The 16320-nt window shown below is 51.6% G+C and overlaps 1 protein-coding gene across 3 annotated transcripts; it reads right to left on the bottom strand.

The window, feature by feature from the left end:
• Positions 1-4101: 4101 nt before the first annotated feature.
• Prelp (proline and arginine rich end leucine rich repeat protein) lies at positions 4102-15548 on the bottom strand. 3 transcript variants are annotated; one of them, XM_005348368.2, is made up of 3 exons: positions 15400-15548; positions 7950-8935; positions 4102-6667 (listed from the first exon to the last, which is right to left on the bottom strand). In XM_005348368.2, the coding sequence occupies exons 2-3, from the start codon at positions 8917-8919 to the stop codon at positions 6492-6494; spliced, it is 1146 nt and encodes a 381-aa protein (XP_005348425.1). In that variant the 5' UTR covers positions 8920-8935; positions 15400-15548; the 3' UTR covers positions 4102-6491. The 3 variants fall into 3 exon arrangements, with proteins under 3 accessions (XP_005348425.1, XP_013202240.1, XP_013202242.1); XM_013346786.2 differs by having other exon boundaries at positions 15410-15543; XM_013346788.2 differs by lacking the exon at positions 15400-15548 and adding an exon at positions 14632-14676.
• Positions 15549-16320: the final 772 nt, after the last annotated feature.

Here is a 16320-nt window from a genome sequence, read left to right on the forward strand (position 1 = left end):
AAAAAAAAAAAAAAGAAAATCCCGTCCACTCACCTGTGCACTGGACACATTGCGCATTTGCACAGATACTCTCCAGTAAAGAATCACATATTCAGAACAAACTCTTCGTCAAAAAAATAAAACAAAACCAAACAAAAAAAAACTAGCTTTCAAGAAACTACACTAAAGAGACTTTTGTTTCCTTTGGCTTTTGCTTTTGTGATAGGGTCTCACGTACCCTAGATTGGCCTCAAGTTTGCTATGTAGTGGAGAAGGACCTTGGACTTCTGATCCTCCTGCCTCCACCTCCCAAGTGCTGGGATTACAGCTGTGCACCATCACGCCTGGTGTATGAGATGCGGGGTACCAAGCCCCGAGCTTCCTGCATGTTAGGTAAGCTCGCTATCAAGTGGGCCTTCTCCCTAGGCCTTCTTGTGGTTGGTCTAAGGTCACTCATTCAGGCAGTCACTTAAACACTCATGGGGTGTCTACTGAGTTGCAGTCTCTGGACTTGCCTCCGGAAATGAATAAGGCCCTGCCCATATTAGGAGCAACCAGTTAACTTGGAGGCAAATCTTATAATTGACATACAATGTAAAAGAAGGGTGTTCACTCATAAAACAGACTTAGAAATGGAACTTTTTAGAAACATAGAAACCAGAGAGTCTGTGCGTGGTTGTCAGAGTGTTTTCCCATCATGAAAGCTGGGTAGCTATCTATGGACATATTTATGTACACATGTGTGTGCAAAAGAGCACACACGTCTGTGCAGTTCACTCACATCGGTGCACACAGGGGGAGGGCTGTGAGCGCTATGGACACTGAAGTGCCTGTGTCTTTGTAGTCAGCATATGTCGGGCCGCATAGGCCTCCTGAAGCCGCAGCACAGGTTTCTTAACTTCAGCTGGACTAAGCGGTAAGTCCCCATCAGCAGCAAAAGGTAGTATCTCTGTTCCCAACCCCCACTCCAACCAAAATATATGCTTTTAAAAACAATTCCCAAGGCAGTTTATTGACCATCCTATAGCTTCTTTGATTGCCCAGTCCCTGCCCTGGCCCTTTTATTTGCATGCCAATATGCATGAGGCCTCCAACCTTGAACCTTACCTTTTAGATGCTTTCGGGTGCTGTCTGGCCCTGCAGCTTTCAGGGAGATAAAGGCTCTGATGGAGAGGATGACTGTCTGACTAGGGGACAACTAGACACGCCCTCATCTATTGGCCAGGGGGAGGACAAGGAGTTGGCCCAGGGAGTCATGTGTCTAAGTAGATTTCCCATTCTTTGAGGTGTCCTGCTGTTTTCTTTTTCCTCAGGGGGTCCCTAATCTGAATTCTTCACTTAATGAACAGGAATTTGTTGTACACACACACACACACACACACACACACCCTCCACACCACCTTCTTCTCTGGGGGATGGTCAGTCAGATTAGGAGTTTTCCTAAACTAAGAAGGCTCAACTGAAGTTATCTGAAGGGATGCAGTTTGCTGCTCACCCCCCCCCCCCAAGGATGATGACACTTGACTTCACAGATGGACTGCAAAGAGGAAGGAGTCTGGACTGGGGCACCCCAACCAGCCCCACCCTTAGAGCACTGGGAATCATACTAAGCAGAATCACCAAGGAAGGTTTTAGGGCTTGGGCAAGCAATGCAAAGAGAAACAGGAAGTGGGGTAGAATTTGAAGACCAACTTCAAGTTCACAGAGGTAGTCACCAAGTACAAGACAGAAAGTTCTCTACTCCTGACGGAAGAAAAGACAAGGACAACAGTGGGGCTTTGGTTTACAAACACCCAAGACATCGTGCCATTGTGCATGGCCTCTAGTCTAGAAACTAACCCCCATTCCCACCGCCATTTCCCAGCGATCCCATCTTTCTTTGGGATATGCCCAGATATCCCCAGAGGAGAGCAGGAGGCGGCGAATGCCATCCTGATCCTGCTGCCCAGCTTCTTCACTGATGCTCTCCAGTTCCCTCCTCTTCTTGGGCCACACCCTGAATCCCAGCTGGGAGGCCCCCTGAATATCATCTATTCAAACTCCCTACTGTAGGGGAAACCGAGGGCCAACGAGGGGAAGCGGCTGGTCCAAGGCCAGCTGAGTTCACAAGGCTCACCCTCTTTCAACCTCACCCCAGGAACGCTGAGAACACGGTGACTCTGTGCCCTCAGAACAGATGGCCTTGGCAAAACCTATGCCCGGCTTGAGATGCCAGGTGAGTGGGCACACCTCATAGCCAGACCCTGAGGAGGCCTCAGCTGGTGTGAGAAGGGGCTTCTGGCAACCCAAGAGGCCACCTGCGAGAACAAGGCTGTTTTGTCTCGGAGATTCCCCCATCCGGGGAATGCTAGCTTTCAGAAGTTTGGCTGGGTGGAGGGAGATAAGACTCCCACGCCAGGAGGACGCCCTCGAAGCAGATGGCCCGTTTGGCTGGCCCTGCTCCTCCATTCTTCTTTTCCAGAGACCCTCGGTCCCTACAGACAGGCGAGAGCGTGTTCCCCTCCCACCTCCTCGTTATTTGTCCCTGCAAGGAATGTAGATGAGACGGTTCATTCATTTCCCCCTGCCACCTGCTCCCACCCTTCTCCCCACTCTCGGCGACACACCCCCTCCACACTCCCGCCGTCCGTCACCCCCCTCCCCGTCGTCCCACCTCTTCCCCTGAGCATCCGCCCCCGCACTTCTGGGAGGGTGCAGCCAGCCCTGCCAGGCGCATGCGCCTGCTCCCACGCGCTTTTCCCCAACCCTGTCCGGCGAGGCAAACTCTTTGCGTTGCAGGCTTTCATCCTACACTTTCTCCCAGCTTCTATTCCCGCCTTCGCAAGCTTGCGGTTGTTCCCATGGATTTGGGGGCGTTGGTGGACGGGAACGTGGACCTGTGTGGGAAGCGGCGCGCGGGTGGGCGGGCTCTGTCTCTGATCTTGCGAGCCTGGCGAGCTTTGCCCTTTAGGAGAGAAGCGAGGCATGCTGATGGAACAGAGGCAGCAGGCCATGTGGACAATAGTGCGGCCAACTGACCCTCCTGCTGCCCAGCTGTGGGCAGTGAGAGAGGGGGGCAGAACATTCAGGGACCTGGCAAAACTAGATCCCTTAGACCCTGCTCACGTGAGACTTCCCAGTAGGTCGCCTCTGAATTGCTTACAGTTAACGCCATTACAATTAAGAAAAAGAAATGAATTTGTGGTTGCATCCTACCCTCTTATCAAGTTATTAATTGCCCCCCCCCAGGCATGGAGCATGCATTGCCCATCTTTGAATTCTTAACTGGGAGCTGCCTGGCACACAGTTGATCGGAAGTTGATCAGACAGGGATAAGGGGCCAGGAAATCTGTCGGTTTTCATTCTACACAAGATAGCCTAGGCTAGGAGGGTGGCAAATCCCCTTCTGTAGCCACATTTCCTCTAAAGACAGCCCTAGTGACTAGTCTTTTCAAACTTTTTCTTGGCCTGTAGATCTTTCCAGGTGATTTGTCCTTGGCTCTCTGCCCTGGGCCCTTTCCGTGCACACTGTCTTTCCCCAATTCGTCTATAATCTTTCCTTGGACAGAAAAGGTGACCATGAATCTTCCGGAGTCTGCCTTGGTTCTGAGCGCTGCGAAACTCCACAGTGTGATGTCTGTGGGTTCAAAGAACCTGGCTGTTTCAGTTTCAAACGGAGCGATTAGATTTCTGGTCTGACTTCAGGAATCATTTTTCATGCAGGTTATGAGTTTGGGGGAAATTCGCTGAGAATAGGCTCTGGGATATCTCTGCTCCAAATCATTCATTTATTGTGACAAGGTTTTACTATGTCACCTTGGCTGGTCTCAGACTCTGAGAGATCTGTCTGCCTCTGTTACCTGAGTGCTGGAATGAAAGGTGTGCGCCATTACTCCTGGCTCCTAGGAGCTTAAGGTATTTGGGGGACGAAGATGTGACTCAGAAGTTAAGAGCATTTGTTGCTCATCTGGGGGATCTGGGTTTGTTTCTCAGCACCCACATGGAGGTCCTCAATCATTCACATTCCCAGTTCCAGAGGATCCAGTACCATCGTCTAACCTCTATGAGCACCAAGCATGAATGTGGTGCACACACATACATGCAGGCTAAACACCTCTACACATAAATACATCTAAAAAGTGCTTCTTAAGAAAGGTATTTTCTTCACCCATCTGCTCAGCAAGATGTAGGGAGCGGGGTAGCAAGACAGCATTGGACCCGTCCCCATGCTCAGGTTCATGCTGGGTATTTGTCCGTATGACTTTATTTCCTCTGCTATGAAGCTTGTTGAAATGTTCAGAGTCAATATGGTCTTTAAGAGAATAGATAAGACGTACAGCGCGCGCACACACACACACACTCACCTACGCGTGCACCTGCACGTATAGATGCCAGTGGCGCTGAGTGAATGAACTTGTGTGAGAAGGGGCTTTCTAAACCCAAATGTAACTAGCACACACGCACACTGTGTGTGTGTGTCTGTGTGTGGTGTGTCTGTCTGTCTGTCTCCTGTAAAGCCAGTTTAGCTCTAGCTGGCAGCTGCGGAGAGCAGTGGGGGAAGCTGGCATGTTCTAGGTGGAATGATGGGCTGCCGATGGTGTGGCCGCTAGTTCAGTCTGCAGGATCAGTGCCCACCCCCATCTCTAGCGGCTGCAGGAGCTATGCTCCCTACGGGCCTCCCCAAAGGGGTTGAGGCTGCAGGTTGTGCATAGATGCAGAAGGGGCTTGTCCAGGCCGTAGCACCAGGTTGCTTTCAGCTGTAATACTGTATTGACTTTAAGCAGGAGCCTTGGAGAAACCAGCTGCAATAGGAAGAACAGGGAAGTTGTACAGCGAGGGGTAGAGAGTCTGTGTGAAGTGGGGCTCTATTTTCAATCTTGAGCAGATGAGAGATGTGATCAAGAATATAAATGGGCTTTCTGGACTGTCGGGCCCAGCCTAATCCAATGTCTTGAAACAGTTGTATGACACTTCCCCATCCTAAGGTGGGTGGGTCCTATGCTCCCCTCACTTCCAGAACATTCACCTCTCCATGTTTCTCCTATCACACACTCAGGGAACAGCGGCAGGGCAGGTTCAGCCTCCCCTAGAGGGAAGGGAAGGACAGGAGAGGCCAGAAGCCTAGGTTCTTGGAAACCTGCCAAGTTGCTCACCTGGGCTAGAAAGGCAGGGTAGGGAAGCCTTTGGAGGAGGGGCCCATGTGCAAGGAATAACTTACTGCAAGGGGGCGGGGTGACACCACTTGTCCGGCATTAGGTATGCTCCAGAAGAGTGTGCATAGACGTGCAACACAGCTGAGAGGACCTTGGAGGAGCATCCCACCTTGTGGAGGCCGAGAGCAAGAGACCTGGCAAGGCCGAGGCCAAACTAGCTTCCATTTGACTCCCAAGGCTTTCCCATTCACACTCACTCATATGGGGACAAAGCCCCAGCTCTGTCCTTCCCTTCAGACCCTTAGGGAGAGAGACACTCAGCCAGTCACCCATGGGCCCCTTCCCCCGCGGAAGCTGTTTGCAACAGCCCCACAAGGAGAGCGGAGTCGGCTGTGACCTTTGCCAGCCACCAGATGTCACCGATGAGTCTGCTTTAGAGGTAGAGTCTAAGCCCCAGTGTGGAAGAGGCTTCTGGGAGATTTCCAGGTGCTCCACCCCCTTTTCCCTGTTTCTCAAGAACTGCCTTTAGGGTGGGGACTGGGTCGTGCACATAACAGAGTCTGGGATGCTGCCTCTTGGCCTTCCACTGTGAACACTGTCCTCCACGGCTTTGGGTCTCTTGTCAGGTTTGGGTCAGGGAAACTGTCGAGCCCATCTACATCCACACAGGCCCATTCTGGGGCTCTGGCTCCCAGCCAGCACACATTAGCTAAATTCTAGTTCCTTGAACCATTCTCCTCCCTGGCTGAGACCCAGCCAAGAAGGTGTGTGCTGTGCTTGGCCTGGAGGAGGAAGAGAAGGAAAGGCTGATGGAGACACTTGTGTGGGGGGGAGCCCTGACCCTCCAGCCCACCTCAGTCACCCCTCACACTTCCTCCCGGAGAACGTAGGCAGCAGAAAGCAGGTTGGTGTCTGGTGTCAGGAAACAGGGAGGCAGAGCAATAGTTTTGGAAGGAGACCTGGGTTTGTCAGCCTTCTTGAGGCAATGATGCCCAAGGTGTAGGAGCACTCAGCAGAATTTCCCAGGGTTCTCCTCTGGGATGACTTCCAATTCTTGCTTGACTAAGACTAAGAAAAGGCATCCGTCCATTACCTTACCCAGGGAGGGAGGGATACGTATGCTTCTGTTGGCCCACGCCCATGTTTCTGAAGCAAGGGAGACCAAAGAAGAGAGGTTTTGGCTGGCAGGGTGTCTTTGGACCGGGTGGGGGATCTCGCTTTAGAGCTGGAGGAGGACACACGGCACTTCCCATCTTCAGAAAGGGACAGGAAGAAAGGCAGAGCCGGGAGCAAGAGAGGGAGACAGAGAGACATGATGGGCACCAGAGCTTGGGCCACCAGCCTTCAAGTGCTGTCAGGGAGTCCAGCTCTGGGCACAGCCTAGATGACCACAGACTGCAGGAGGCGGAAACACATCATTAGGTCCAGCGGGATGGGCGGCTTCAGGAAATTCCCATCCAGCCGCAGATAGCGCAGGTGAGGCACATTCTCCAGATCCGAGGAGAAGTCATGGAAGGCCACGAGGTTGTTGGGGCAAATCTGGGTCCCGTTGATTTCTGTGGAGAGAAAAGGAGAAGTCAGCTGCAGAGGAACTGGCAGCACGGGCAAGGAAAAGGGGATGCCAGCCAAGAGTGTGAACTCTATAGATCTCCTCTCTGGACAGAATGACTTTGGCTAGGTGTGACTGTAGATCCCCTCCAGAGTCAGTCACATGATTCCCACTGGGGACGGTGGGCAGTTGCACTGCTTGCATGGATGGTTTATTTAAGGACTAAATTCTCATCTTTTTCTGATCTTTTCTGCTGGTGCGCTACTCAGAGTGTTGTACCCCTAGGCTGACCTTGAACTCTCCATCCTGCGTCTCAAGAGTTAGAATTACAGGCATGTGCCACCACATCCCATGGGCAGAGGGTTTTTTGTTTTTGTGTTTTTGAGACACAGTCTAATGGAGTCCAGGATTGCTCGGAACTCCCGATTCTCTCGCCTTCACTCCCAAGTGCTGGGGTTGCACACACGTACCCTCATGTCTGAGCTGACATTTTTGACTAAAGTAAAATTGAGCTCCAGCCTCCCATCCTGGGCTCCAGTTGACACACCAAGCTCAGAACCCTGTAAGTGTGCCTTAGGAAACTGTCTTGGCTAAACATTGCAACCTTCCATATAAACTCAGAAATCAGATAAACATTCCCCTGTCCTGTCTTTATAAGTTCTATACCCTGACTGCGTAATTGCTTCTCTTAGTCCTCTTCATGGGCTTTTTAAAACCAAGGCTTAGATTTGGGAAGTTCCCTGCCATGGCTGCTGCTGGCTTCTTTTGCAGAGGCAGGCTCGGAACATGAGCACTTTGTATCTCTAGTCTACTTGTAGGAAAACACCCAGCAGTGTTCCTGTGTCTATCCTATTCATAGGTCCAGTGGCCAGAAAAGCTGATGCTGTTGAGAAAGGATGGAGACAGAAAACCTCAAGCACAGTGCTCAGCACACTTCATACAAACACGATTAGGTCATCCTATTGACTTTGTTTTAGAAGATATTATTGCCACCCTCATTTTACAGGTAGGGAAACATTTTATATGGGCAGAATATCTTCAGAGGCAGCAAATAGTGAGACCACAGTCAAAACTAGTGGGATCCCGCCCCCTTTCTTCAGTGCTAGGTATGGAATGTAAGGTCTTATGCATATGAGAAAAAACTCTAAGTCAGGCAGTGGTGGCATAGGCCTTTAATCCCGGCACTCTGGAGACAGAGGCAGGCAGATCTCCTGAGTCTGAGATCAACCTGTTCTGCTCTCCTCTGTGGCCGGCCTGCAAACCTCCCCCCCACACACACACACACTCACTCTCGATGCTGTTGTTGTTGAGGTACAGGTGTTCCAGCTTGTTGTTGATGGCCGGTACATTGCTGATCTTGTTGTGTGCCAGGTGGAGCACCAGCAAGTTGGAGATGTTGAAGGAGTTTTTGGGGAGCCCTCGGTCGGACAGCTTGTTGTAGTTCATGCGGATGAAAGCAAGGTTGGGGAAGTTCTTGAAATAGTCTTTGGGGATGGTCTCAATTTTGTTGCTGTCCAGGTAGAGCTGGTGAATGACCGGGGGCACCTTGGGCGGCATCTTTCTCAGGATGTTGTGGGCCAGATTGAGCTGCATGAGGTTCTTGAGGCCCTGGAAGGTGTCGGCCTTGAAGACACCGTCGCTCAGTCGATTGTGTTGCAGATCCAGGAGGAGCAGGTTCTCGAGCTTACTGAACACACCGGGTGGAATCCTGGAGATGTGGTTCTGGCTCAGTCTCAGCTGCTCCAGGTTCCGGGGCAGAGCTGACGGCACCTCTTCTAGCTGGTTCTTCTCCATGTAGAGGAATGCCAGGCCCGGGAGCTTCTCCAGCACCCTTTGGTCCACCTTGCGAATCCGGTTGTTGTCCAGGTTAATCCACCTCAGGCCTGTGGCATTCTTGAAAGAGTCCAGAGGGAGCTCAGTGATGAAGTTGTTTTGCAGGTAAAGGTAATGGATGCGGGGTGGGATGACAGGGACCTTGCGAAGGTTTCGGCTGTCACAGTAGAGGGCTGATGGGAAGTCAGGGGGACAGTAGCATTCCCGAGGACAGTCAGGGAAGACAGAGGGAGGGCCAGGAGGAAGGGGTGGAGGAAGGTCTGTCGGCTCTACTGGCTCTGCTGGCTCGTGGGGCTGAGGAAAGCTGGGTGTGGGCCTTGGCTTGGGTTTCCGCCTAATCCCAGGCTTTGGTCTTGTTGGTTGGCCTTGGGCCACTGAGGCCAAGAGGAGGAGAAGTGGGAGGAGCCAGAAGAAGGATGCCCTCATGATCCAGGTGATGTACCTGCAGGGAGGAAACTGGGAATAATTAGCCTGCCGGGCCTCAGAAATAGAAGTCATGTCTGCAGTGGGCTCCTCTAGAACTAATCCTGAAGAGAGAGAGAGGCAGAGCCAGGGACCTGAAGAGCAGGCGAGGACCTGGGGCTGTGGGATTCTTCGAAGGGAACCCCCTATGGGAAGGTATATGTTGGTAGAAAGCACAGGTGCTGGGAACCCTGAGTCTTTTTTTTTTCCTCTAAGATTTATTATGTACATAGTGTTCAGCTTCCATGTATGCCTGCAGGCCAGAAGAGGGCACCAGATCTCATTACAGATGGTTGTGAGCCATCATGTGGTTGCTGGGAATTGAACTCAGGACCTCCTGAAGAGCAGTCAGTGCTCTTAACCTCTGAGGCATCTCTCCAGCCCCGGGAACCCTGAGTCTTAAGGCACTTTGGAGACCTTTAACTGGGGGTAGGCTCTCCCCAGCTATAATATAAGATCACCTCTGCTCCTATAAGGAGAGTGCTCAGCCATAGAATGACATCAAGAATCCACCGGATGCTATTTATATCACCCCTCCTCCGAGAAGAGTTCCCGAGCCTTTTCAGGGGGCTGCTGGGATATGGCCCAGAGTCCTAAGCAGTGGGGCTGCGCGACTCCTTACAAACCCCGTATGGCAGTGGTTTTCAAACCGTGCCTACATTTCTGTGAACCCCCTGAGAGGGGACCCCCAAGGTGTCTCCTGTGCTAGCATGAACAGTCTTGCTCCTTAAATCTGTTATAGACAGAGATAGAAATACTGAGAAAGATAAGAACACACACACACACCGCGCACACACACACATACACACACACACACACACACACACACACACGGAGGATGGTTAGACAAAGCATTTGAAGAAAAAAAAAACATCATTGCTAAAATTGGCCTGCAATCTGCCCACCATATTCAGCCCCTGCTGTTTATAATGTTGAGTCTGGAAGAAAGAAGTGGCCAGTGGAGGCCGGAAGGCTGTTTGACAATGGGCACAGGACACCAAATCCAGGAGGTCTCCTGAAAGGGAAATGCTCAGACACCAGCACTCAGCCACTCACCCGTGCTCTGTCCCCTCCCCTGCACTTGGCTCAAAGAGTGCCGGTCTTTGCCAACATGAGACATGCCAAGAATTCCTCTCCAGATGTAGAGGCCCTTGGGAAAATAAACAGGAAAGGAATAGAAAGACGTGGGGGACACTTTCCTTGCTTTAGAGCTGCCATTGTCGCTTCAGAGACTTTGGAATTGGTAGCATTGAAATGGAGTATTAGGAAGAACTTCTGGGTAGCCTTAGTGACACTGGGATCAAGAGCAGAAGGGGCTTTTGGGTGACTCTGCTGCCTTGTGTGGTTGGTGTTAGGAATATTTCCTAAGCGAGCTCTCTGACGACGCAAAAATTCCCAATCAAGCCAAATCAAAACAGGCCAAATTAAGAAATATCCAGGTTTAATGGGAGATCTGTGCTCTCAGGAGGCCCCAAGGGGGAAACGGGAAGCCACAGAAAAGCAACCCCCGGAAGGAAGAAAGGGGGACCACGTGTTCTTCTTTTGGGGGATCACTTAAGTACCCTGGGGAGTGGTCCTGACCCCACCCCCAGGGAGGGGTCAGGACCTGGCCTGCTGGGATTTGAAGTCCAGACCAGGCCTGGGGGCTGAGATAGATGCCAGGGACTGGGGCCTAGGCTCCCAGCCTAACAGTTGGAGCTAGGTTGAAAGAGGGGAAATGCAGAATGATCCTCCTAGCTGAAGAATGCCATCTCCCAGTGCTCCCTCTCGGGCCTGGGGTAAGAAGAGCACAGGGAAAGGGCCCTGTACCTTGAATCCCTGTAGCTCCTCATCCCTGATACTGTCCATATCCCATCACTGGCTCCTCGGATCTTCCTCACTACTGTAGCTCTGGGGATGCAGGCTTCTTGGGGTTCTTAGAGGCAGAATGCTCTAGAATGTCCCTAGCTTGTAACTAAACCCTGTGATCATGGCCTCCAATCTAGGCCTCCATCTCCCACCGACCCCCCTGAGCCCCTATCAATGGCAAATCTTCCTTTGCTTTTTCTAGGGGCTGCGTTCTGCATGCTTTGATCTAGGAAAGGAGCAGGGGTGGGGGCAGTCCCCAGGTTGTGTGTCAGATGCTCAGGTGGGGCTGAATGTGACAGATAACAGGCAAGCAGGCAGAGCTCAGATGGGCAGAATCGAACTGTGCCTATCCCCAGCCGTTTATGTACCACACACACACATACACAAGCACGTGTGCGCGCACACACACGCACACACATGCATACACACACACCCCTCTTTGCCCCACCCCCCGCCTGTACCACTTTGTACATACACTCAGACCTCTCCCATACATGTGGGCAAACACACCTTCTTGGTGACCTTTGTATGTTGGTCTATGTGGGAAGGAGGGTAAAATGGGGAGACAGAGGCCATACTGCCTGGTGTTTCTTTCTCCCGTCTGGGGTGGGTTTCTTAGACAAACCTTTCAGGTACATTTAGAAGGTCATTTCCCCCGGGCCTTCTGTGACAAGGGACTGAGGTTAGATTCTTGGTTTATCCGCACTGAGCTTCTCTGAAAAGACTAGAAAGATAATGTGTTCCTTGTGTCCCTTGAACTTGAGCCTTGTTCCCAGATCCCACAGGACTCTATAACTGGTGTTGGTTAGGAATTCACATTTTTATAAGGCTTTTCATCTTCCTGAAAACAGAAGTCATATCATGGAGAAATGGAAGAGAGTGAAGCTCTCCTATTCCAAAACCACTAGAAAAGCACCAGTCTTTCAACCCTGATTTGTTTTTTTGTTCTTTTTGAATCTCTTTGTTTACAAATTATTCAGAAGTCTGTAGGCCAAATTACCCCCACACTGTGAGAAACCTTGCCCCAAGGCCAAAATTAGTTCCCTGGTTCTCTTTGTTTTTGTCACCAAAGGCACTTCCAAGGGACCCCAAGTTAGCCAAATTAAGCTTTCCAGGGGGCCCAGCAGAGTCTGCCTGTAAGGAACAGTGTCCTGGACAGCCTGGCCTCTGTTGCTGGGGGAAGGGCTAGGTCTCCTGTCGGTGTGCTGAACAGCCCTGGCTCTACTGGCATGGCTATCCCAAGGGGAAACTCTTTCAGCTCTACCTGCCTGTCTCAGGCATGGGGTTCCCCAGACATTCTTTATCCTCACCTCCAGGCCAGTGTCTTTGGAAACTCTCTGTTCCGGCTCTCAAGCCTAGAGCCCCAGGAGGTTCCTCAAAACAAGTTTCCTGGCTCTAAAGTGGGCCTTTTCCGTGGGGAAAGAGGATCAGCCCTCCCCTCTTTCAGGCCCTGGGCTAAACCAGAGTACACAAGGAAACTGTGTTCTTTTCCAAGGCCTTCCTCAAGGGCACACCCCTTCCTGCTGAGTGGGGCTGTCCCTGGCTTCTGGGGAGCTCTCACTGTAGAGCCATTCTCTCCAGTCATACCCCTGCTGCTCTAGCATTCCATAAAGGACAGCTGAGACAGGCTGGCGGTCACCCCACTCCAGAGGGGTTTTTAATCTCACCAACAAAGCCCAGAGACAGGGCCCTACGATCCCTTCTTCCGTGCCATTAGCTCCCTTAGGGTGGGGTGTCTGTGCTGTATGAAAGCTGTGGTGTATGAAAGCATACCTCCCCAGGTCCTGTCCAATCCCAGTCCCTACTGGTCCTGCTCACCCTCAATCAATGAGTGCTACATGACCACACCCCTCACTAGTTAAACTCCTGCAGGCAGCTCTCCAGCTCTGGCTCAGGAAAGGCTGCTGCTTCCCCGACCCCAGTTCACGCTCTGTCCTAAGAGATCTGGCAACTCAAATTTCAGTTCTGACAGCGTGGATCTGGGCTTGAATCCTGACCCTGACTCTCCCGTGGGGGCCCAGGCTTGACATGAGTGTGAGGCTGGGATGAGCTCATGCATCTGAGGGCACGTTCTGCGAATGATAGAGAGAGCTTGTTTATGGGGAGCAGGCTCTGGGAGAGGCTCCCCAAGTTTAAAGTGAGACAGTCCTCTTTCCTCCCTGCCCTGTTTGTCTGTCCTAAGAACCCAGGGGTTGTCAGTGTTTGGGCTCCTGCAGCATGGGGCTGGGGTACTGTGGGCCAGGACAGCCCAGGGAGGGTGGTCCTTCTAAATGCACAGCATGAACTGGGGTTGGGCAAAGCTCCCCCCCCCCCCCCGTTATCAGATGTAAGTGGCACAAGCAACTTAAAAAGGCAGTGCAGATCAAAACGTGCTAAAAACAAGTTTAACACTATGTGCAGAGGAACCGCCATGTTCCTGTTTGAATAGGTGGATAGAAACAGAAAGGAAGTTTTGTGGTCATAGGGAACTAGTCTGAAAGGGCAAGTTCCCCATTGGAGGGGATGCTGAAGAAATCAGACAGACAAAAAAATCCCTAATAGCCTGCTGCTCCCTAAACCTGCCTTTCTGCTTCTCTCCCCAGCACCTTTAAACCTTGCCTAACGCCAAGAAGAATCCATGTGAGGCAGGATGTGGCTATAGATTCTGGTTCTCTCCTGCAACCTGTTTTAGCTGGGTACCACTACATCCACTACACAAGCCTATTTCCTCATCTAGCAGGCGTGCTCGACACCTCTGAGGTGCTAAAGATCAAGACCAGGGTTCTGTGGATACTATGCAAGCTGAGCTGCATCCTCAGTCTGGGTGTCATGAGGGTTAAGCCAGTCGATGTGCAAAGTGTGTGCTCAGTGTGTGTAAAGGGGTTGCTGGTACCACTTTGAATTAATGGTTTGTTTATATTTTGTTTTGTTTTCTATCAGTCATTGGTTAACATCTTCCATCCCTCTACTGCTGGAAGACAGGGGTCTTTCTTACAATACTAGGTCTTCCACTCAGAGAAACTTCATCACCTTTGAGGCTCAAAAGACCACACTCGACAGTCAGAACCAGCTGGCTGGAACTTCCCAGACACCTGGGCAAAGCTCACTGTATCTCCATCCTGACTGTCTAGCCCAGATCTCTGCTTTCTGTAGCAAGTGGGGACCCTGGCCATCAAAGGGCCATCTCTCTTTTCTTCTGGTTGTGGCTTCTCCCAGCCCGCTGATTTTTGTTCCTTCCAGCCTCAAGATGCTCTACCCACATGTCCTCCAGGAAGGTAAGGGTGGGTAAGGAACTTATTATCAACTAGTCTGTCCTCTGAGAGAGTCAGAGTTGTGGATCACAGGCAGAGGGCATCTAAAAGGGATGGCTATAGTGCTCAGTGCCAGCTCTTGGGTGCCTGGGATAGGTATCCTAGCAGGTAAGAGGAGCTGTCTTGAGATAACTTCTTTTCTTTCTAGAATGTTCTGTGGGAATATGGTTGCGCAGGCTTACGAAGGTGATGATGATGGTGGAGGGGGGCAACCATATGAGAGTGCCTGTTCCCTCCAGGATCGCTCCCACTGTTGGGACTATGGGGTTCCTTTTCCAGGAAGCCACACAGCCCTCTGTGCCTTGAACACTCGGGAAGTCTCAGGGTGCATTAAAACAGCTCTGGGCTCCTTGGGCCCTGTTTGATCGGTCAGTAGTGACTGTCTGGCTTCCATATTCCCTGCTACTGTCTAGGGGCTTCTGGAAATCACCCTTCTGGCTGCCATGCCCCCTCCACTATTGCTGGAAGGGAGGGAGTTATGAAAATAAGGTTCTCAGGATCCCCTCCCCTCCCGTTCCTCCACTTGAAGTCCCCTTACCAACTGAATGGTCAGGATAATTTCAGAGTAACTTCAAAGAGAAATGGGTTTCTGACTACCTGCAGGGAAAAGAAAAATTGTTAACTTGGAGTTAAGGCCTCCAAGACTTGCAGGCTCCATCGACTTCTCTTTGCAAAAGCCAAGTGGTTTGGACCAGGGAGGCAGGAATTCAGGCTGCTGAGAAGATACTGTGCGGGCCCTAGAGCCACTTCTCTCTCCCTCCTACTTAATTAAGCTCAAAAGAAAGAGGAAAATCACCGGCTTGCTCACGGCCTCCCTGCTAAGCCAAGACGTGACTGTCTTCTGGCTCTGTCACCTCAGCGGGAGGACACTTTCTCTCCAGTCTTGCAGCTGAGGGGGCAAGTGAGAGGGTCAGAGACAAGCGTGTCTGTGTGTCTCTGTGTGTGTCTGTCTGTCTGTCTTCTGCAGTGTGTGACAGTACACGAAAGGTGCAAAGAACTGGGCTCTAGTGTCCGGTTTCTATGGCAACACCTACTCTGTTGAAATTCTGTGTGCGACACAGCTCTATGTGTTCAACAAACATCTGCCCTTGAAGAAAGTTTAACTTCAGCAGCAAGCAAACACAAGGACAGAGGATGCTGAGGAGACATGAGGGTGTCAGCAAGAAATGAGGAGCTCCGTAAGAGAGGAAAAACAAGGAGGAGGAAGGGAAGGAGGGAGGGAAGAAAGGCTGGACAGAGCTAGGGGGAACCCTTAGAGGAAGGAGCCTTCTAGTCTCCAGCCTTCTCCCCACTGCCCTGGGCTTACCTGCACACACCTGCCTCTCCTCTGGACTGTGGGGCACTCCTCTCTTCCTCCCCACCCTTAGGTGGAGTTGGGGCAGCAGAGAGCCAGCTAGGAGTTCTGGTCTCCCAGTGGTGCCTGTCTGCGTGTGTCTGCCTGACTTTCTTCCACCAGATCCTATTGGGGTGGGGAGGTTAGGTTAGGAGGAGGGAGGGGCAGATCAGAGGGGGAGGGAAGAGAGGAGAGAGGGAGGCCGCTTGGGAAAGGAGGAATGACAATACAGTCTTTATTTGGCAGCCAAAACTGCACAGCCCTCATCCACACCCGATGCCCACTAACGGCTCACTTTTAATAACGTTTCCCTGCTCCCGCTACTCTGGAGCGGGACCGTTTGACCCGTGTTTGGAGAACAAGCCAAATCAAGGGAGGGAAGCTCTTGGAAATCAGCCGCTGCTTCTGAGCAGGCAGGGCAGGGTTGCTGGGTCCAGCACGGGCCTGTTAAACTCCCAATGCGAGCCTTGCTTCCTTGGGGCTTATTCTTCAATTCGTCGTGGGATGCTTTTCAGAGCAGAAGCAGGGATGATATTTCCCCATCATCTCCAGGAACTTGCTAAGGGAGTGGAGCCTCACTGTGCAGTGAGCTAACATAAGAGGTAGCTGGTTTGGTGGCCAGAAGGCTAGTCTGAAGATCAGAGGGAGAAAAATCTGGCCCGAGGATCATGCAGCAAAGTTAAAGCAGATTTCCAATTGTAAATCCTCAAGTCATCATTCCTAGTTCATGAGGACCTTGTCGGGGGGGGGGAGGGGTCTTCTTGGGGTCTTCTTTTAGCTTTGTGTCACACTCAGGTGAGATCTGGAGGCTGTGTGGTCATGAGACAGTAGCAAGGGGATTACAGCTTCCCTAATACATATCTGCTTACCGGAAACCAATATCCCCCCCCCCCC

The sequence above is a fragment of the Microtus ochrogaster genome, chromosome 6, assembly GCF_000317375.1.
Source record: "Microtus ochrogaster isolate Prairie Vole_2 chromosome 6, MicOch1.0, whole genome shotgun sequence".
Lineage (NCBI taxonomy): Eukaryota > Metazoa > Chordata > Mammalia > Rodentia > Cricetidae > Microtus > Microtus ochrogaster.